The 22,130-nt window shown below is 39.1% G+C and overlaps 2 protein-coding genes across 2 annotated transcripts; both read left to right on the forward strand.

The window, feature by feature from the left end:
* The first annotated feature begins 13,552 nt into the window (after positions 1–13,552).
* On the forward strand, positions 13,553–14,736 carry LOC126699104 (uncharacterized). Its single transcript, XM_050396687.1, has 2 exons — positions 13,553–13,669; positions 14,125–14,736. The coding sequence occupies exons 1-2, from the start codon at positions 13,553–13,555 to the stop codon at positions 14,734–14,736; spliced, it is 729 nt and encodes a 242-aa protein (XP_050252644.1).
* A 228-nt stretch (positions 14,737–14,964) lies between these two features.
* LOC126699113 (uncharacterized) lies at positions 14,965–15,465 on the forward strand. The gene has a single exon (XM_050396699.1). It carries the CDS (start codon positions 14,965–14,967, stop codon positions 15,463–15,465), a length of 501 nt encoding a protein of 166 aa, XP_050252656.1.
* Positions 15,466–22,130: the final 6,665 nt, after the last annotated feature.

Genomic DNA, 22,130 nt, shown 5'->3' on the forward strand with positions numbered 1-22,130 from the left:
GAATTCTTGGGCATGATATCGGGTAGCCTTATGTGGTGGAAAAAACGATGCACCAATGGGGTATCCCGAATCAACCAAGTAATAGGAACCTACAAGAATAGCATATCCAAATCAGTAATAATAAGGGGATTAAATCAATAAAATAATCTAAGCAAAGGAACTATATTCTAAGCAAAGGAACTATGTAACACATTGCAGCACATAGTGTAGCAGAGCTGCCACACCAGTGCAGCCCAAGTATTATAGGTTATAGGATTGCTTGGGTTAAATAATACTTAACTTGTGCAAGGTCAGAAACAGAAAATTAGGAGGGTGTGATTTCTAAGGTTCTTGGTGGCTCAAAATACTTAGTTTACTTTAGGGACACAGATGAGGAAATAGAGTTTAAGCATTCTGACTTAAGGCCACATCAGGACTGGATTGATGGAAAATGGATTATGGCTTCTTAGGTATGATCTCATTTGAGAACCTTGAGAACCTTTGTTGATCTCATTTTGTACTTTGGTGTTAAATGGGGTTGTCCATTTTGCAAACTTGGCATGGCTTGCTCAATGTTACTAGTAATTTATGGTAAGTTCACAACCATTTGGTCAAATTCAGGTTTTGGGCAGGGAGCTAAATAATTGACAGTGCAAAGTTCGGTTATTTTCTAAGACTTTCTCTTTGAAACTTGAATTTAATTAATTATTTTTGAACTCTGCCACAATCCACCTATTTGGGAAATCTGGAAGCTGGTCAAAATAAAGAGAATTAAAAGAATAGAAAAGAGGTAAACCTCAATGAAATTTACTAAAGCCATGGCCAGCTTGGGCTGCACTGGTGTGGCATCTACTAGCTGCTGCACTAGCTGCTGCAACATAGTGCAGCAACTAGTAGTTGCCACACCAGCGTTGCAGCCCAAGCTGCACTGTTAAAAAAGTGCAGCTTTGGCATAGTTTATGTTCTAAAATAAAAGCACAAGGGCATAAGGGCATTTAACACAAAATGTTTAGTGATTTATCATTACTGATAGTTAAGACAAACATACCTATATATATAAATGTTTTTCTTTTATAAATCTATATATGCATATATAAAAACTTATAAAGGTTCAACTGAGAAGTTAGAGATTTAATGGACTAGGCCTCACCACAGAAAAATTAGTCACATAACAGAAACAGGGGGAACAAAAAACAATTTACCAATGCAGTGCAGCCCAAGCTGCCACACCAGTGCAGCCACACCAGTAGTAGCTGCCCACTAGTAGCTGCCGCACCAGTGTAGCCCAAGCTGTACTGTGTTGCAGCTTGGGCTGCTGTACTGGTGTGGCAGCTGCTGCACTAGCTGCTGCACTGTGTTGCAACAACTCTAAATGTCAAAACATTTCTTACTAGGAAAATGTTTTTAATAGAAAATATTTGCGGCAAGAACAACCAGCCAAGAACCCTCAAATGAGTTGATAAAGTTCTACATGAACCAGCCACACCAGGAAACCATGGAAAACATTTACAATATAAAGTTCTACATGAAAACAAATAAATCTAGGGACTCAAACATAGCCACAAACCATGGAAAACATTTACAATATAAAGATCATCATTAATTCACTATGGAACTCAAACAAAGTCACAACCATTTCAAAGAACCTACAAATAACCCAAACAAGAAGTTGCAATGTTGCAGCTTGGGCTGCACTGGTGTGGCAGCCCGTGCACTAGCTGCTGCAACACAATGCAGCCCAAGCTGCAACACAGAGAACCAATTGTATAAAACCGTATTTGAATCTTCCTACAGAACCAAATGTTAGGATTTAAGTTAAAGACGCATACCTTCCAGTGGCCATGGGAAGCCATGCTTCAGGTCTTTAATAGCTTCTTCAAACACCCTGGAGTCATTGGCGCTTCCCTCCCAACCACCATGGACATACGTAAACCGCATGTCATGGTCACATGCACACATGACGTTGGTTGTAACAGTGCTCTTGCGACTCCTATGAGTCTAGAGTCTTATCGCTGAAGGCCGAGAACTAACATGTGTTCCATCAATAGCTCCTATGCTTCTCTACAGTGAATAGTACCAATTAGTTGAAATACTATATAGTAATGTGTACAACCATTTTGGAAGATATTATGAAATTATTTACCTCAAACCAAGGGTCATACTTATTATTCCCCCGCAAATGCTCTGGAAGGCCTACCACATTCAGATCAGGCTTGATTAAATGTTGGCCCATGTGTGGACAGCCCGCAACACCCTACGGAGCTTGCGATCCACAGTTTCAGTGGAATGCTGAAATTTGTCTGCCACAGGTCGCATCCGAGTATTATGGCCGACAATGTACAAGAATATGGCCACTGCCTCCTGCACATCAACACGCCCCTTCCCTTCCTTCAAGTACCCATAATGTTTCAACTCATCAACCAAGTGATAGAATAGATCTAGTGTCATGCGAAACATCTCATGACAATTGGTAGGATTGCCATCTCTCACTTTAGCCATATAATCGCTTCTAGTCAAAATGCTAGTACGTTGTGGGCGCTTGTCGTAATGCCGTTGGAAATATGCCACCATCTCGCCAATAAGTGGAAATACAAACCAAAACTCCTCCTCCTCGCTGTCATACTCCGAGTCCGTGTCTGCACCAGTGGTCATGTCATCGTCACAATCACTTATATCCATGTCATCATCACTCAAACTAGTGTCCATGTCATCACCACAACCACCATTGTCCATGTCATCATCATCAGAGTTAAAATAAGCATTATTAAAATCATATTGCCAGAAAGAATCACTGGGGGAGACCATTATACCTATACCCTGAAAAAACCAAAGCATTAGAACCAAAGATATTGAAATATATAAACGGAAAAATTAATATAAAGTACCAAGAGAATTGCAATAATGTTAGCTGAACTCACCTTACAATGTAAGTAACATGAACTAAATAAAAATATTAATATATATATATATATATATAATACTATAAAAAAACACCAAGTACATAACAAAGCCCACACACTAATTTAAGTAACACCATAATCACAAGCATAGTTCACAACACTTTAACATTACAATAAAACTACATTAAATAAAAGTGTTCAATTGATAGCAAAGAGAAATAAAACCAAACGTCGAATATTGTCCAAGCACACACACATACATAAAGTCCTTAAATGATACTTAAAAACTAAACCAAGTGTTTTCTCAAAAAGAAAAAAACTAAACCAAGTGATTCACATAGAGTGTCACATAACAAAAGGTAGAACAAAAGCAATCCCCATTAATTATCCGGCTGTTGAGCGTGGCGCTCCATAAACCTCTTCCTCCTTTGCTCGGGCAGGCCCATGAACAACACTCTTTTCTCCTTCTTTTGGAGAGCCTTGGCGACATTAAGGTAGGTGTCATCATCAAGATCAGTATACTGATTCAGCACTTCTAAAGCTCTCCCAAGCGAGCAAGGATCGCCACCACCGGCAAATTGTGCAACATGATCAGAGCTACCAAAAGACTTTCCCTTTTTTTTGGAAAACCTTTCCCTTGCCAAGGCAGTGTACTCTTGAAGAGCCATGGTCATCTCACTAGCCCTATCATTCTTCTTGGCAACCTTCTTCCCCTTGATAGTAGGCTCTTCCATGGGACGTTTGTCCGCACGTTGGGTTTGCTCATCAACAGTGGGATCGTCTTGGGTTATGCCCTCCATGTTGGGATTGTAGCAATCATCATCATCCAACTAGGTACGATATGCCTCACGTGCCTCATTGGCAAGTTCCTCTTCCAGGACACACTCTTCATCACTATCTAGGGCTGGCGTGTTTGAGGAAATTTGAAGGGAACCAGTTGTAGTATTAGGGGCAAAAAGTTGCTTAAGCTTCTCATAATTAGGACACCCTTTCTTCCGTAATGCAACTGCCTTATTATCCCCCTGAAATGACAATATATACATCAAAATCATGCTAATATGAAATAGAAAATTACAAACAAATATACAAAGAATTAGGATAGTAAATATAACATACCGCAATCACATTAGCCCACACCTCATCAAAAGCAGTCACCGTTTGGGTTGTCTCATCCCACCCCAACCCGGTATGCCTCAAAAGCTGGCCCCACTTTCTTTGTTTTTGCCTAAGCCTATTATGCTTGTCTTTCACTTGCTTAGGGGTGCAACCCTTCCCAGTTTGCTCATTTAGGGTTTTCGTAATTGATAACCAAACTTTGGGCTTAAAGACACCATGTTCCATGTTCCCCTTTTGTTGTTCATCGACCATGAGGTCAATGAAAAGATGTTTAATGTGGGGAGGCCACTTTTTCTCGTCAACATCTTGTGTTTCTTGTGCCATCTAATACAAGTTTCCCAACACAATTGCATATGTTAATATTTGTATATACATAGTTCTATGAATTGGCCACTTGAATCTCTAACCAACCACTCAACTTAAGTGAAGAAGATAAAAAAAAACCTATTTAGACAGCAATTTATTTCATAATTCTTCAAGTGCCAGTTTCACAATCAGCTGTCGTACTAAGATGTAAAGAAATTAAAGGAAAAGATACTACCTATTGCTAGTGACATAATTTGCAGATAAAATCAACTAAAACATGCTGCACTAATTAGAATGGAGGTAAAAAAAGAAAAATCACATATTTCTCTTCAAGGCAGAATGGTAAGCTTAACCCCATGAATATTGCTCATCTGCATTATCCGGCCCTTTAAATCAGTACTTCTAAGTCTGCTATGGTCATACGTTGTTTTTTTTTTTGGATAAAATGCATCTAATAAAAATAACAATGTATATAAACTCCTGCATTCTTAGGCTTCCAATCACAAAATCTTCAAGAGAAATTTCACTTAAGACTAAATATAGTTTGAAAAAAACAAGCCGTCCAAATAATCTAAATAACAGCTCATTCTATACGTTATTAAGAGTATAATACAAATGATTATTTGTTTTGTTTTTTTTTTTTTTTTTTTTTTTTTTTTTTTTTTTTTTCACTTACATGCTCTGTCTTGGACCTATGGTATTAGAGTAAGATAATACAAATTTTCCCTAAAAATCCATATGAGAAGAATTCAATCAACATGTCTCACAAGCCACAACCAACATCAGTACTTTAAATCAAAAACCCCTTTCACATCCAACAAAAAACCCAAACCAGACCAGGGACATGGAAAATGGAGAGGGAGAGAGAGAGATTTACTGCACCTGGGAGATAATATTGCACCTGGGAAAGGGAGAGAGAGGTATGGACACGGTGACAGAGAGCTACACTCGCCGGTGAAGATTCCGGCCTGGTTCAGAGCTTCGATGAGGCGTTGTTCTTCAAACACGGACGATCTTCTCAGGCCTGGTTCAGTCTTCAAACACGGATTGTGGTGCCATGGAGCTACCTCGCTGGGGATGAGGAGGGAAGTGAAAATGAGAGGGAAGTGAGAAGAGGGAAATTTTTTAGGAAAAAATTTTCGGAGAAATGCAGAGTAACAGGGGAAGCTCCAACGGTCAGATGGATGGGACAATGCACTGGTCGAATGGGGCCCACTGAGATAGCTTATTACGGAACTGCCACTGAGTCATGGATGATGAGTTTTGAACCTCGCTGGGGATGAGGAGGGAAGTGAAAATGAGAGGGAAGTGAGAAGAGGGAAATTTTTTAGGAAAAAATTTTCGAAGAAATGCAGAGTAACAGGGGAAGCTCCAACGGTCAGATGGATGGGACAATGCACTGGTCGAATGGGGCCCACTGAGATAGCTTATTACGGAACTGCCATTGAGTCATGGATGATGAGTTTTGAAAACAAGGAAAATGTGTTTTCCTTTTTGGTCTTCATCACTCAGTTTTTTGAGTGATAGAATCACCAAAACCGGATGACCAAACATGAGTGATGGTGTCCAAACAAAATGTTTTCCGTGGGTCCCACAAATTTTGGATGATGAGTGATGAAAACAGAATCATATCACTCAAAACTCACTCATCCAAACAACCTCTAGATGATCATTGAACATTATCCAATTGCTTTTTATTTTTTGAATGAGTCTGTTGTATATGGCCCACCTAATTAAGTGATTTTTCTTTTTTCTTTTTTTCAATAGCAAGAAAGTTCACTGTGAAGTTTCAACAGCAAGAAAGTCTGTTTCTTTATTCTTTTAGTTTATCCTTTTGTTTGGACTGATAAGGAGTTGATTAAATTAATTAGATGAGGTGTTTTTTTTAATAGAAAAAGACAAGCTTTCAATTAAATGGGAAAAATCGGTGGCTCGGAACTGAAACTGTGAAAACCAGAAATTGAGGCCGTCCTCCCTCCCTAGTCCCTCTCCTGAAGCAGTGAGATTGAGGGGACAAATTGGAACGAAGAAGTCTTGCTTTGCAGACGTGGTGGATTCTTGGCTAACTATGGACTTGCGGGTGTGGGACCCTCCAACTAGTAGTCAATGAGGCCAAAATAGGAAATTAACCCTAATTTTCAAACATTATAATTAGAATTTTTTTTTCCATTTGGAATTAATTTTCTAAGAATATCGTTAGTTGTTAGGTTGCAAAACAAACTGAAAAACTAGCATCTCGAGTTTTAAAAACTCGAGTTCAATTAGAACTTGAGTTTTTAAAACTCGAGACCCAAGCGGAAACCCAACCGGTGGCATCTGATGTGGAAAAAATTCCACATAGAACTCGAGTTTTATAAACTCGAGTTCCACCTTTTTTTTTTTTTTTTTTTTTTTTGTTCAGATCAGCCTTCGTCTTCTTCTTTCAGTATATCTCCAAGAACACAAGCAGTGACACCCACCAACTCCAGCCTCCATTACCGCCGCCACGTCCGATCCTAGCTCCACTATCGTTGCCTCCACCGGCAAAAGGCAATAACTTGTTGGGATGATGACAATGAAGAACATGGAAACGAAATTGAAGCAAGTGGGTAGCTCAGATTTCTTCTTCCTCACGATCTTCTGAGTTCTTCGTGTAGATCAGACTCAGATCGTCCAATCGCCCACTCAGATCTGTTCTTCCTCTGTTCTTTGATGTTGTTCTTCGTCATCAGATCGTTCCTATGTTCTTCATTGTCAAATCGTTGGTTCTTCATCGTCAGATCGTTGGTTCTTCTTCAGGTCTGTTCTTCCTCTGTTCTTCAGGTCTGTTCTTCATCGTCGGTTCTTCTTCGATTCTGGTGTTTTTCTAGTTTGTTTATACATTTCAAACGCGTATTAACTCACTACATTGTAGACCTTTACATAGCTACTCTGCAAATATCCCCATTATAATTAATAGGCCACGTTTTCAAACTATATTTTTTACTAGCATCTCGAGTCTTAAAGACTCGATTTTGGCCTATAAATCGAGTCTTAAAAACTCGATTTCCATGGTCTGATTACGTCTGATGTAGCATTTTTTCCACATGGCGTTCACCTGGAAATCGAGTCTCTAAGACTCAATTTATAAACCAAAAAAAATTTAAGTCTCAAGTCTCTCAACCATTCCCAGAAATACCCAAATTTTTTTTAAGAAATCCAAGAAACGCAACAATCCAACACAATCAGATCCGAGACAGACCAGAAACACAACAATCTAGCACAATCAGATCAGAGACACAACAATCTTAGCACAATCAAATTAGAGAGAGAAAGATCTAGAGACCTAGATCAGATAGGAGAGAGAGAGGCTGCGCTGCCTAGGGTCGCGCTGCCCAGGGCTGCGCTGCCTAGGGTCGCATGGCCTAGGTCGGCGTGGATGGCTTTAGCTCGGGTGGATGGCTTCAGATCTTGAGCTTGCATCTCCATTTATTCTTCTTCTTCTTCTTTTTCTTCTTCTTCTTCTTCTCTCTCTTTCTTTCTGCATTTTTGCCATTTCTGCATTTTGGGTCTTTTGAGTATGAATGATTGTAATTATTTTTGGGTTATAAATCAAGTCTTAGAGACTCGATTTCCAGGTAGACGCCATGTGGAAAAAAATACCACATCAAACGTGATCAACCCATGAAAATCAAGTCTTTGAGACTCGATTTATAGGCCATAAATCAAGTCTCTTAGACTCAAGATGCTAGTAAAAAATATAGTTTGGAAACGTGGCCTACTAATTATAATGTTTGAAAATTAGGGTTTATTTCCCATTTTGGCCAATTAATGATATTCTTGGATAGCTTAGGCTTAGCTTTCAATACGGGATACCTGTGGTGTTTTGGCAATCATCTCTTAGATATATGGTTGACAAATGGAGGGCCTGCAACATAATTTACCCAATTCTTTTTTTTTCTTTTTTCTTTTTTCTTTTTTATAATTGATATATCGGTGAATTTATCTATTTATACTATTATTTAAGAGGCTTCATTCTTTTTTTTTCTTTTTTTTTTAAGTTTTTCTTATTTTGAGATCTTCAATTTTAATGTTCAAAATACTTCAAAATATACCAGTTTATAAAACTTAAATAAAAGCCATGTAAAATTACAAATTTAAAAACTCTTAAATTTTAGCTAAATTAAAAAAAAAAAAAAAAAAAACAAAACAAAACAAAATTTTTTATGATTCCATACATGTTTCACACCTACAATCAGTTTCCTATCATCATTTGTTAATACAATTTTATCTTAATTCTATCAATCTCAATCCTTATCTTCACAAGTATAAGTGCTTGTAAGGTGTGGGGGTTAAGGGATAAGATTCTAGTCTCTAGGAGAGAGCTTTACATACATATACACTTAGATTAAGTTAGAGTAGAAATTCTATCTTGTATATATATAAAAAAATAAAAATAAAAAATCCTCATGTTCCATCTTTTATGCAAATTCAAAAAAACAAAAAACAAAAACTCAATCTTTGTTATGTTAACTTATATTAAAAAAAAAAAATGTTACATTAAGAGACAAGAAAGAGATGATTGTAAAGGAGGCCAACCATCAAAGTAGAATTAAAAAATAAGTAAATAAATGTAGGCTACTCAAATCTTTCTTTTTGTTATTGACATTTGAGTTATTATCATGTGTTGTGATTGACGTGGGTTGTGATCCCCAATCTTAGTTTTATTTATTTAAGGCGAAAATATTATTTTGGTCTTTACATTTTGAGGTCACAGTCAATTTAATCCCTATATTTTGGTATCAGTCAATTTGGTCCCCACTATTTTAAACTTATAGTCAATTTGGTCCCTACAGTTAACTCACAAACGGAAAATGCTTATGTGACAAATGATTTGTACAGTTGGCATATTTAATATTAAAACATTGAATCAAATGATGATGTGTCTAAGTTTAAGTGGTCATGTCAGCGCTTAGGTGGCAAAAAAAAGCCACATTAACTTTAAAAAATATTTTTCTTTTCTTTACCAATTTTTTCTATTTTGTATTTTTTTTTCTAATTTTCTCACAATTTTCTTAACCTGACATAATTTCATTTTTTTTAATTGATATATATATATATATATATATATATTTCCTTTTCTTGCAATTTCTTGGTAACCAAACAATAATTTAGTCCAATAATCTTAAATTAGTCCAACAATCTTATATCAACCTTAAGGTTTCGTTTGAGAGGAGGGAATGAAATGAAATGGAAAGGAATAAAAAGAATTATTTTAGAATATTCTTCACTTCCCTTGTTTAGGAGTTTTAATGGAGGGAATGGAAAGCTCATTCCCTTGATTGGGAGTTTAAGTAGGAAGGAATGGAATGGATTGGAGGGAACACTCATTCCTCTTTATTCCCTTAAAACCTCAAATTTCCATTCTCCCCAAAATTGGGAGGAATGAGAGAGAATGGAATTAGATTTAATGATTTTTTTACTAAAACTCCCAAAATACCGCTATATATTTAAATTTTTATTTTAAAATAGAGGTCTAATAGTAATATTGTCATAAAATGATTCTATTCCATTCCCTCCATGTTGCTCCCAAACAAGATTACTTACATTTCATTCATTTTCATTCCTTTATTTTAAAACATCCAATTAAGGTTACTTAATTTCATTCCATTCCATTCTTTTCCATTCCTTTCCCTTACTTAAATACATTCCATTCCATTCCATTCCTTTTCATTCCCTTATGATCGTTTCATTCCATTCCATTCTCTTCCCTTATAAACTCCCAAATGGGGCCTAAATTAGTCCAACAATCTTAAATCTTCTAACCCCAAAATCATCTCCTAAAAGAAAACCCAAATGCAGGATCCACCAAACCCAGATTCAAACTAATTCTAGAAATTTCAAACAAAAGCCCCAAATTCAAAGTTTCAAACTAATCCCAAAATCCTCGCCTGCAAACCCAAAACCACCACAACCTCAATCGTTCAACACCATCCTAAACCCAGATCCACCACAAAGCTCGATCTGTGGCCACAAACCCCAAAGAAAACTAGATCCAATCGATCCCGACCCACCTGACTCGAATCTCCTCGTCTCAAGCTTGACCAGCATGGATCCAGCCTCAAATCGTCGTTGCCTTGTGCAGCAACAAGGTCCTGCGAGCTCCTCATCACACATGTATGTTGGTCAAAGCGATAGAATTTGAGTTGGAGGATTGGCTATAGCATTGGAATGACAACGATTGCTATTGGCTTTGGCTTCTTTGGCCATGAATCAAAGATCACAAGAATTATCACACAAAGAAAGAGAGAGATGAAATATTACTAGAGATGAAACATTTCTAAATTAGAGAGATTCAGTTTTGTTTTTGTGAAATTATAGGTTTATAAAAGACAAAAAGAAAAAAAAAATATATATATATATATATATATATATAAAAGCTTATGTGGCTTTTATTTTTGCCACCTAAGTGTTGAAATGGCCACTTGAACTTAGACACGTCATCATCTAATTCAAATTTTTAATATTAATTATGCCATCTGTACAAACTTTTAGCACATAAGCATTTTTCGTTAGTGAGTTAATGGTAGGGACCAAATTGACTGCAAGTTTAAAATAGTAGGGACCAAATTGACCGATACCAAAATATAGGGACCAAATTTATTATGACCCCAAAATGTAGCGATCAAAATGGTTTTTTCACTTTTATTTAATTTTCCAATTTGGTGGTGGTGTGTAGGTGAAGAATTTATTTGGAAAAGATATGATATAATTGGGTAATGCTAAATGAGAAAATGTGAGCAGTAATTGGGTTATGGCTTTAGAAATGAGACAGGTTTTTTAGTAAAGTAGTAAGTTTCCCGTGTGATGCACGGATAGTTTTGTAATATTTAATGTAAAACAGTTTTGAGGAATGTTGTACATATATTATAATTATTAAAAAAAAATCTAAATTTGAGTAAAGAAATATATAAATTTTGAGATATTAAAAATTAGTTTAGTAGCTTCATTGCATATTTGTAGCCTTCTCAAGGTAAGTTTACTTAAAAAAAAAATCATGAAATAAAAAATAAATGCAAAAGAGTAACAGGACCATGAAAATCAACTAATCTGTATTGTGTTCACATATTGCATACCATGAAATGAAAGTATGACCAACTCTCTTCGAGCCTTCCACTCATCGATAGTGCGACATTAAGATATGGTGTGAGCAAATGCCTATGCATGTGCCATATAAATGATTTAAAACCATGGTTAAAAAATATTATGCGTAGAGATTTCAGTGGCTTGATGGTGGTGGGAGGCCAATATGAAAGAGATGGTGGCCCCTCAAATTCCTCTTTCTCTCTCTTACAAATTTTTTGTTAAACTCAGGTCTTTTATTTTGGTAATAGTGAAATAATGCGTTTCATTTAACAGCCCACAGCATTTTCGTGTTTCTCTATCTCTCCCTAGTGCCTTGTCTGGTTAGTTGTTACTATTAGTCCTTAATTATTTTTATTTTTTTGTTTCTAATACTAAAATGGTGGGTATGCTAAAAGACATGAAAAAGAGAGAAACATGTGGTATAAGCTCAAACAAACAATGAGAGATTAATGAGAGCAGGACCTCATGCAAAGTGCATGAGGTCTCCACTTTTATATATACTAGTCGTAGACCCACACGATGCGTGAGAATAAATAATTATATTTTAGTTATGGTATAATATATAATTAATTTGTTCTCCAAATTTTGTAGAAAATAATTTGTTCTTCCAAAAAATTAAAGAATTTCTAAAAATATTTTTCATTTATCTATCTTAAAAAATATATCATCATTTTATTATTTGGACTTTTTTTATTGATAATATTCATTTTTTAGGCGGTCCATATTTTGATAAATTATGTTATTGTGCATTATATTTTCTTAATTTGTTTTTCTTGTACAACTAAACTGCTTGAGTTTCAAATATATTATTCAAAATTTTCATTCTCTTAAAAAAAGATTATTATATTTATAATTTTTCTTATAGTAGGAGTAGTTTCGAACTATTGATTGGGTTTTGTTTACTAATATAGATACATGAAATTGGAACTGCATATTTCTTAGATATTTCGAAAAGGATTTACCATATTATAATTTTAATATTTAAAATAATATGTAGGAAAAAAAGTAGACTTTATGTCTGAAATTGAACACTTTACCTATCGAAATAAAAGAAAATAATTTGTATAACAATATAAAGAGAGCGTGATCTAACATTTTTTTTTTTTTTTTACTACATACACTTTCATTTATTAAGATTTAATTTTCTTTAACTGGATCTTCATACTGCATTTTTGTTACTACGCTACTATTGAGCCTTCACATCCGCCGCATCATTGGCCATATCATTATTCTTTTTATTATTTATTTTTTAACTTTTAATTCTTTGACAATATTAAATATGTAACTAGTAGGGGTTAGGGCCCAAAATAATGTATTGGGCCTTGGGCCTTGTCCGAGGACACTTATCCGAGGAGGAGAATACAACTTAGATGATCCATATTACAAGTCTCATCAGTGGGGGACAAAGGGAAGAAGGTCCGAGGAGTAACTCCTCCTCGGACACGGTAAACGCAGACTAGGTGGGTATTCCAGCAATTGAGATGCGCCCCCTGAACACATGAGAGGGAAGAAAACTCAAAATATCTAAGGAAAAGCTGCCACCACCACATTAAATGCACTGCAGCTACTTTTCTGGCCGCATTAATGTGAAGAAGACCCCTGAACAGTACTGCCTTGGCTGCCACAACTCACAGAGGGGTGTAAGGGGTGTCTGATGGGATGGGTACTCAAGTGGGGATCTAGATGATCAACAAGTGTAAGGTCCAGATGATTAAAAGAGAGCTATATAATGTGGAAGAGCTCCCATGAAGAGAAAAGGCAGAAAAGGAGTGAGAGAGAATATTGTAGCATGTTAAGCAATCTTAATATTGTGATCTGTATACGTGAAATTCTGGTCTCCTCGGACCGAATATCCTGTGGCAACAATGGCTTTTATTTGTGTTTGATTGATCTTTTTAACTCCATGCTAGCCGTTGCCCAACTGATCTAGACCTAGTTTTTTGACCCATACTCTATAAAATTCATTGTATTGGACTTATTAGACCAGGATTCCATACATTTAGGCTTGGGCTCCAAATCTTGCCCCTACAATTGGCGCCGTCTATGGGGAGGAACTTGTGTGCCAGTGAGTGCAATAGTTAAACATGGTAGGATTAGGTCTACACTAGGAAAACCCGCGCCAGGCAAGTCCCCAACGAATAGAACCCATGGGGTCTCAACAACAGGGTAATTCCCCTGACCCTGAAATTGAACTAAATCGGGAAAACGAAAGAAATCTAGAGGGGAGTGTGCATGTTACCCAAATGAACAGAAGCCCCTCTCAGGTGGGCAGTCACATATTCCAGAGGTAAAACAACTGTCAGGCCATGCAGCGAGAGATAGACGACTTGAAAAGGAGACTGCGCCATGCACAATGAAGGCGGTCCCCTTCCAGCTCCGACATATTCTCTAATGATGAGGAGGATGTTAGTTATAGGCGGAGATCAAGAACTCCCCCAAACGAAACCTTCTCTTATGAAGACGAGCACCATCATAGATGGAGACACAAGAGCCCATTTGGTAAGGGCCTAGGTAATGAGGCCATGAATAAAGCTCTGGATCAGATCTTTAAGTCACCCTTCACGCACAAGATAGTTAGACTACCTTGGCATTTCCACCAATTTACGTTCACCATTTATAATGGCCGAACGGACCCTGTGGAGCATGTGAGCCAGTTTAATCAAAGAATGACCATCCATTCTCAAAATGAGGCTTTGATGTGCAAGGTTTTCTCATCCAGCATAGGACTCGTGGCGATGAGGTGGTTCAACAGCTTGAAAATAGACTCCATAGATCCTACAAGCAGCTCACCCAAGCCTTTGGCTCTCGTTTCATTATGAATAGCAGGGCTCCTCTGCCTCTGAGTTCATTGTTGTCATTGTCCATGCGCGAAGGAGAAATTTTAAAAGCATACTCGGACAAATATTGGGAAATGTACAATGAGATAGACGACAACTATGACGATGTCGCCATCAGCACATTTAAAAGTTGTCTCCCCACTAAGCATGATTTGAGGAAATCCTTGACTGGTAAGCCTGTTACCAGCATTCGTCAACTTATGGACCGGATTGACAAATACAAAAGGGTGGAAGAGGACCAATTACAAAGGAAAGGAAAGGAAAAGATCATCCCTCATAAGAGGAATGATTTTAGGTCTGAACGATACAACAATAACCATCCAAGGAGAGATTTCGCAGGCCAATTAGGATCAACCAACACGCAAATAGTTAACGCTGTATTCAAAGAACCGATACACCAGGTTTTAGAGAAAGTCAAGAATGAGCCATTCTTCAAGTGGCCAAATAAGATGGCTGGAGACTCTTCAAATCTCAACCAGAGTCTGTATTGTTAGTACCACAAAGACCACGAACATACTACCGAAGACTGCAAGAACCTATGGAACCACTTGGATCAGTTGGTACGAGAAGGGAAATTGAGACACCTTTTACATCCTTCTAGTGGTCATCCGGGTTAGACAAACCAAGAACCCCGGAGAGACATATCTTTAAGACCACCCATGGGCTCGATAAATGTCATCCTTGCCGCTTCGGGAAGAACCGGCTCTTTTCCCTCTAGAGTAATGTCTGTGGCTCGGCTATCCACCGAGGACAACGATCGGGAGTCCAAAAAGTCCAAGAAAGGAGCCTTACTTGTGTTGGGATTCTTAGACGAGGATAAGATCGGAACCATCCAACCCCATGACGATGCTCTAGTAGTTACACTCAGGATTGGGGGGTTTGATGTGAAGAGAGTACTGGTAGATCAGGGCAGTGCTGTGGAAGTAATGTACCCTGACCTGTACAGGGGGGTGAACCTAAAGCCTAAAGACCTAACGGCGTATGATTCCCCTTTAGTGAGTTTCGAAGGGAAAACCGTTACATCGAGGGGACAGATTAGACTGTCCATACAGACCGGTTTAGACGTGGTGGAGGTAGATTTCATTGTGGTCGATACCTATTCGCCTTACACAGCTATAATGGCCAGACCTTGGCTCCACGCCTTGGGAGTCGTTTCTTCTACGCTTCACCAAAAGGTGAAATACCCGTCGGAAGGCCAAGTCGAGGAGATTGTGGGAAATTAGGCCATGGCAAGATAGTGCATGGTGGCTGCCATCTCACGCCAATCTAATACAGAGTTCTTGGCCTCTATTAGAAAGGACTTATAGCAATCAACCACCTTGGCAATACCCATTGATGAGCCAGCCGAGGAGGTGAAATGCGAAAATCTAGAAAGGATTATTGTTGATGCTGATCTAGAGAAATTCTTTCAAGTTGGCTCAAAACTACCCCTCTCAGAGAAAGAAGAACTGATTGGGTTTCTTAGAAAAAATGTCGACGTGTTTGCATGGGACGCCTACGAGTCCCCAGGGATTGATTCGAGCTTCATTTGCCACCACCTTAATGTTAACCTATTTGCCATTCCCAAAAGGCAACCACCCTGATGTCCATCAAAAGAGCATGCCAATGCTGTTAGGGACGAAGTAACAAAGCTCAAAAAGGCAGGGGCTATCAAAGAAGTCTTCTACCCCGAGTGGTTGGCCAATACAGTAGTGGTAAAAAAGAAGAGTGGGAAGTGGCGAGTTTGCGTAGATTTCACAGACTTGAATAGGGCATGCCCAAAAGACCCGTTCCCAATGCCTCGGATAGACCAGTTGGTGGATGCAACTGTAGGCCATCCTCGAATGAGCTTCTTGGATGCATTTCAAGGTTATCATCAAATACCACTAGCCTCGGGTGATCAAGAAAAAACGGCATTCATGATTCCTATTGGAAACTACCACTACAAAGTGATGCCTTTCAGTTTGAAGAATACAAGGTCTACCTACCAGAGAATGATGACTAGAATGTTTGAACCGCATCTGGGCAAGAGTATTGAAGTCTACATAGACGACATGGTAGTAAAGAGTAAAGTGGTGTCCGAGCATGTGGGAGATCTCGAAGTCATTTTTGGCATCTTAAGAAAACACAAACTATGTCTCAATGCCTCTAAGTGCTCATTTAGTGTCAGGTCTAGCAAATTTTTTAGGCTATATGGTAACTTACAGGGGAATTGTGGTGAGCCCAGATCAGATCAAAGCGATCCATAATTTACAAGCTCCTTAGAACCCAAAAGAAATCCAAAACTCATTGGAATGATCGCGGCCTTGAATCAGTTTATTTCCCAATTTGCAAACCGATGTCGGCCCTTCTATCCCTTGATGAACAAATGGAAAGGATTTGAGTGGTCTGAGGACTGTGCCTTAGCCTTCCAGCAACTTAAAGAATACCTGTCGCAGCCACCCATCATGTCTAGCCTTAAGGCTGACGAGGTTTTGTTCGCCTACATCACGGTGGCCCCTCACGCTGTGAGCTTGGTGTTAATACGGATTGACAATGGCATACAACGGCAAGTTTACTATGTAAGTAAATCGCTATATGAGGCCAAGGTATGTTACTTACCACTAGAGAAGGCGATTTTGGCAGTAGTGCACACTACGCGAAAACTCCCTCACTACTTCCAGGCGCACATAGTCGTTGTTCTAACTTAGCTTCCCCTTAGGTCGGTACTTCGGAGTGCCAATTACACAGGAAGAATTTCCATGTGGAACACACTTCTAGGGGCTTTCGATATTAAATACATGTCTCGGACCATAGGCTTACAAGAAATTAATAACTTATGGCATCTATCCAAGTGTTAAACAGAACTTAAGTCCTGCATGGCTCCTCAAACTATAGGCTTAGGGGAAATTAATAACTTATGACATCTATCCAAGTGTTAAACAGAACCTAAGTCTTGCATGGCTCCTCAGATCACAGGCTTAGGGGAAATTAATAACTTATAGCATCTATCCAAGTGTTAAACAGAACCCAAGTCTTGCATGGCTCCTCGGACCACAGGCTTAAGGAAAATTAATAACTTATAATATCTATTCAGGTGTTAAACAACTCAAACGGGTCTTAAAGTGGGTGCATTTCATAATCTTAAATTGCATATATGTTGATTTTTAAACAGGACTTGAAGCCTAAACAGGCCCAAAACAAATTTAAACCTATACTTACGTGCAGTATACGGACTGTCGGCATGTCAATCTTCACTACCTAAGATTCATTGCACAGTTTTACTCCTAACATTTAGTCATATTGGCAAAATATTATTGTAAACTCTAACTGAAGGCACAGTTACATTTACTCCGAACAATGCAATAAAATCCAAACAAAATTAGGTAAAAAAAAAAAAAAAAACAAACAAACAAACAAACAAACAAAGAATGAAAGAAAGAGCATTCACATTAGGAGATAAAGATAATACAATACTATTGGACGAGACGTCTTTGAAAACCAAAATAAAATACAATTCTACTTCAAAATGATACTAAAAAGAAAAAAAAAGAAAAAAAAAAAACCTAGGGGCTAAACTTCAGCAGGAGGATCTTCTTTCTACTCTAGCTGAGAAGGAGGAACGTCTTTGGCTTGGGGGTTAACCCCATGACCCTCGGCCTCTGCAACCTTCTCCTTAGAAGGATCCTTTGATTTGGAAGAGGGTTTTTTCCCTTTGCCCTTGCCTCTGCCCTTCTCTCCCTCGGCTTCCTCGCCTTGGTCGGTAACTTGGCTAGGTCCCTTTGTAGTTTTGGCTATTGGGATGGCATCTGGGATAGCCGCAGGTTGCTCAGAAGTTTCACGGGCATCAGCAGGGACCTCTTGGATCTCTGGGGGGTAGAAGATGTTATCAGGCAGCCTCTAAGCAGAATCTGCAGGGACACCCACAATGCTGAGAGCCTTATCCCATGAAATGCTGCAGTAGTCACTGCATAATTCTGATAGTTCCTCGGCAAGCCTTACTTGTGTCTCCTCCATGCCAAGTTGATAGGCAGCCCTCTTCTCAGCCTCGGCTGCTTCCTTGGCCAGCTGGGTTTCCTCTTTGGCCTTCTGTAACGCGGCTTTGAGATCTAGGACAGCTTGTTTCTCAATGGCAAGATTGATCTCAGTCACGTGCAACTTTTGGCATTGGTCTTCAGCTTGTTTCTCCGCATTTTTCAGGCTAGCCTCAGCGCTTAGACGCCCTGATTGTGCCTCTTTCAACTTCTCAGTCAACTCATACTGCTCTTGCTTGATAGCCCCTAGTGTTTTCTCTATCTCAGCGCGAGAGAGGGCTTCAACGTCAACCAGCTTGGGAGCATCGTGATACCACTCCTCGGCCATAAAAACCTGCTGAGTAATCTACCCAAAGATCACAAAACGACATAAGTTAGAACAAAATATGATTTGGTATTTATGCTTGTAAAGGGATAAGTTGCTTTATCATCGCAAGGTCCCTCTTCAGGGACAGGAAGAGTTCGCTCTGCGAGAAGTGCTTGTAAGCATCCATGTTCCTAGGAAGAAGCATGGGCTGCTTCAGGGCTTTAGTGATGTACCCTGCTCGGCCCCTCTGGTATTCCCTGACCGAAGCATTCCAAGGAATCGGTGACCCATCCACCTCGAGCCGAGGGCTCCAAGTTCGCTGTGGCACATACACTTCAACCCTTTCTAGCTCATCACGACTCTCCACCGACGGGGCCCTCTTGTCCCGAGGTTCCCGGGTCACCTTTTGGTGTTTTGCACCATGACAAAGGCCCACCTCGCCTTCCTCAAGCGACTCGACTGACCTCTTCTTCTTCAAGTCAGGGTTAACTAAGGCCAAGGTCGGTGGGAACCTGTGGAGGGGTAGGAGGAAGGTTGGAAGGAGCTTGAGACTTAGTGGGTGCCTTCGAGGTTAACCCTTTACCCTGAGCAGCCATAAGCTCCCTTAAGCTCTTATTGCCCTTATTCGAAGCCATGTTATCTACCTTTTTGTCAGAGGAATCGTTCGGGCAGGTGATCACAAAAGGAGAAGTGCAAATGCCGGAGTTTTTGTCTGGTTCACCCTCGGCGTCCGAGAGGTTAATCAGAGGAGCCTTTGGATTTTCTTCCTCAAAATAGAACTCGTCTATCTCCTCCTCTAATGAAAGGAGAGACGATTCAATCTCCTCTTTAGTAGATGCTGCGGCTCTGGGATGGTCTTAGGGAGGTGGTTGTGCAACTGGTGGAAGGTTCTGTGGAATGGGCAAGGTAATCAGCGGAAGGTCCCTTCGAGCCAAAAATCCCGGCTTAGAAACGTCGATCTGAGACAACCTTGAACTACCAGCTCTGATTGATTGGCCGACATCCAAAAAGACGCGGGCACAGGGGCTCATAACCCAAGATCAGATGAGTGGCACATAATTATCTGTCCTCGCTTACAAAAATCTCCGACCTCAAGAGGTAATTAAGGGCCTGAACGTTGGTATGACTGAGCTACGGAGCAACGTGGGCTTTATCTACAAAACAGCCGAGAAGAGAATTATGGTCAAATCGCTAAGAGGATATTTTCTACCAAAACAAAAATGAAGCGCCAAGCAAAAGGAATAAAGCTAAAAGGTTAAATCCCCTTCCAAGGGGACTGATCCTAAAGGTACCACACCTGGATCTCCTGCCTGATTTGGACAATGAAGACTGTCGCTCCATTCCCCCGAGGCAATCGGGTAGTCATCCTTCATACCCTTATTGGACTTGGGAAGACAGGATATTAGCTTAACGACCTCGGATCGAGATTTAAGGTAGTACCCCGCGCTGGCAAGCTTGTGGCACTCGTACATGTGAACCACATCGTGCCATGTGAGCCCTAAGCCCATCTGCTTGTTCAGGGCATCTATGCAACCAAGACCTTAAATAGGTTGCGGGCGCATTAATAAGGGGTCAACCTATGGTTAATCAAATAGTCTCGGGTAATCCTACGCATGGGGAGCGTCATTCCTCCCTCTATGAAGGTGATTATGGGAATGACGACTTGACCCATTTCTCTATCGGTTAGTACTCGGCCCGGCGGGCAATAATCTAAAACCACTCCATGTGGAATACGGTACCTAGCTCTAAAAGCCTCCATAGCGGCTGGTGTATCTACTAAACGCTTGAATTTACCCATTTAGATGAACTGAAAGTCCAAGGAGGAAGGCCGAGAGGAAAAAGGGGTAATATGAAGGAATGAGAACTTATGGGTACTTGTATAATAATCCCTGAAACTTTTAGAGATCTTTTTGAAGAAAAGCTTCTTATAGGAAATGATTACGAAAACTCAAGAGTTTGGTGCGTTTTTTGAAGATTGGGCGCTGGAGTTTTATGAAGTTCTTGAATATTCGTAAAAAAGAAAGGCAAAGAGGTTTCCTCCAAGGCCTTATATAGCAGGAGAAGATGGAAGAGATTACTCCTGCTCAAAATACTAGAAGGAACGCCAGCCGTTGGATCTGCGCTTTGCCGTTGGATGTGGGGGACACAAAGCTGCTTGAAGTAATTAATAGCGCCTCGTGAACTATGACGTGACAGAAGTAATCACTCCCACACATACGAACCAAAAATAAGTTGGTCTTATCTCTTAAAAAATCAAAACCCCACTTTCCTCCTTAGATGGAAGAGAAAAATCAGAGTTTTGAGGGGCTATTGTAGGGGCTAGGGCCCAAAATAATGTATTGGGCCTTGGGCATTGTCCGAGGACACTAACAAGTCCGAGGACACTAACAAGTCCGAGGAGGAGAATACAACTTAGATGATCCACATTACAAGTCTCTTCAGTGGGGGACAAAGGGAAGAAGGTCCGAGGAGTAACTCCTCCTCAAACACGACAAACGTAGACCAGGTGGGTATTCCAGCAATTGAGATGCACCCCCTGAACACGTGAGAGGGAAGAAAACTCAAAATATCTAAGGAAAAGTTGCCACCACCACATTAAATGCACTGCAGCTACTTTTCTGACCGCATTAATGTGAAGAAGACCCCTGAACAGTGTTGCCTTGGCTGCCACAACTTACAGATGGGTGAAAGGGGTGTCTGATGGGATGGGTACTCAACTGGGGATCTAGATGATCAACAAGTGTAAGGTCCAGATGATCAGAAGAGAGCTATATAATGTGGAAGAGCTCCCATGAAGAGAAAAGGCAGAAAAGGAGTGAGAGAGAATACTGTAGCATGTTAAACAATCTTAATATTGTGATCTGTATACGTGAAATTCTGGTCTCCTCGAACCGAATATCCTTTGGCAACAATGGCTTTTATTTGTGTTTGATTGATCTTTAACTTCATGCTAGCTGTTGCCCAACTCATCTAGACCTAGTTCTTTGACCCATACTCTACAAAATTCATTGTATTGGGCTTATTAGACCAGGATTCCATACATTTGGGCTTGAGCTCCAAATCTTGCCCCTACATAACTATATTGGCTTTATAAATTCATCTTAAGTAGTTTTATCTGTACATATTCATTTACTTTAATTTTAATGTCATAACTAAATAATAAATTAATGAAAAATTAAAACAAAAATATTGTATATACATATTCATCTTGAACGGTTTTAATAGTTGATAGACACATTTAAATACATAGCTAAGATTGTATTTTGATATAAATTCAAAATATCACTTCCAAAATAACTAAGTATTATGTCCAAAAAAAATCAAACAAAAGTTATAAGAGAGGAAGAGAAGACTTGTGATGGAAAACTTAAAAAATCAAACACACTACCAAATTGTATTAACCCAAAATAGTATTATAAAAAAAAATATAATGATTCATCAACCTAAAGTAAAGTTGCAAACATTAATAAATAATATATATATATATATATATATATATATAGAGAGAGAGAGAGAGAGAGAGAATAATCACCTCTTTTAGAGAGATAGAAAATAAAATGAGAAAATGAAGAGTAATATATATATAGTT

Source organism: Quercus robur, chromosome 2, assembly GCF_932294415.1.
Source record: "Quercus robur chromosome 2, dhQueRobu3.1, whole genome shotgun sequence".
Lineage (NCBI taxonomy): Eukaryota > Viridiplantae > Streptophyta > Magnoliopsida > Fagales > Fagaceae > Quercus > Quercus robur.

Bases quoted from the DNA above. Each gene is read 5' to 3' on its own strand.
- LOC126699104 (XM_050396687.1), top strand. From the start codon at position 13,553: ATGGGGTCTCAACAACAGGGTAATTCCCCTGACCCTGAAATTGAACTA. The intron at 13,670-14,124 runs GTGGGCAGTCAC...TTTCTCATCCAG, and splicing joins TGAACAGAAGCCCCTCTCAG to CATAGGACTCGTGGCGATGA.
- LOC126699113 (XM_050396699.1), top strand. From the start codon at position 14,965: ATGTCTGTGGCTCGGCTATCCACCGAGGACAACGATCGGGAGTCCAAA.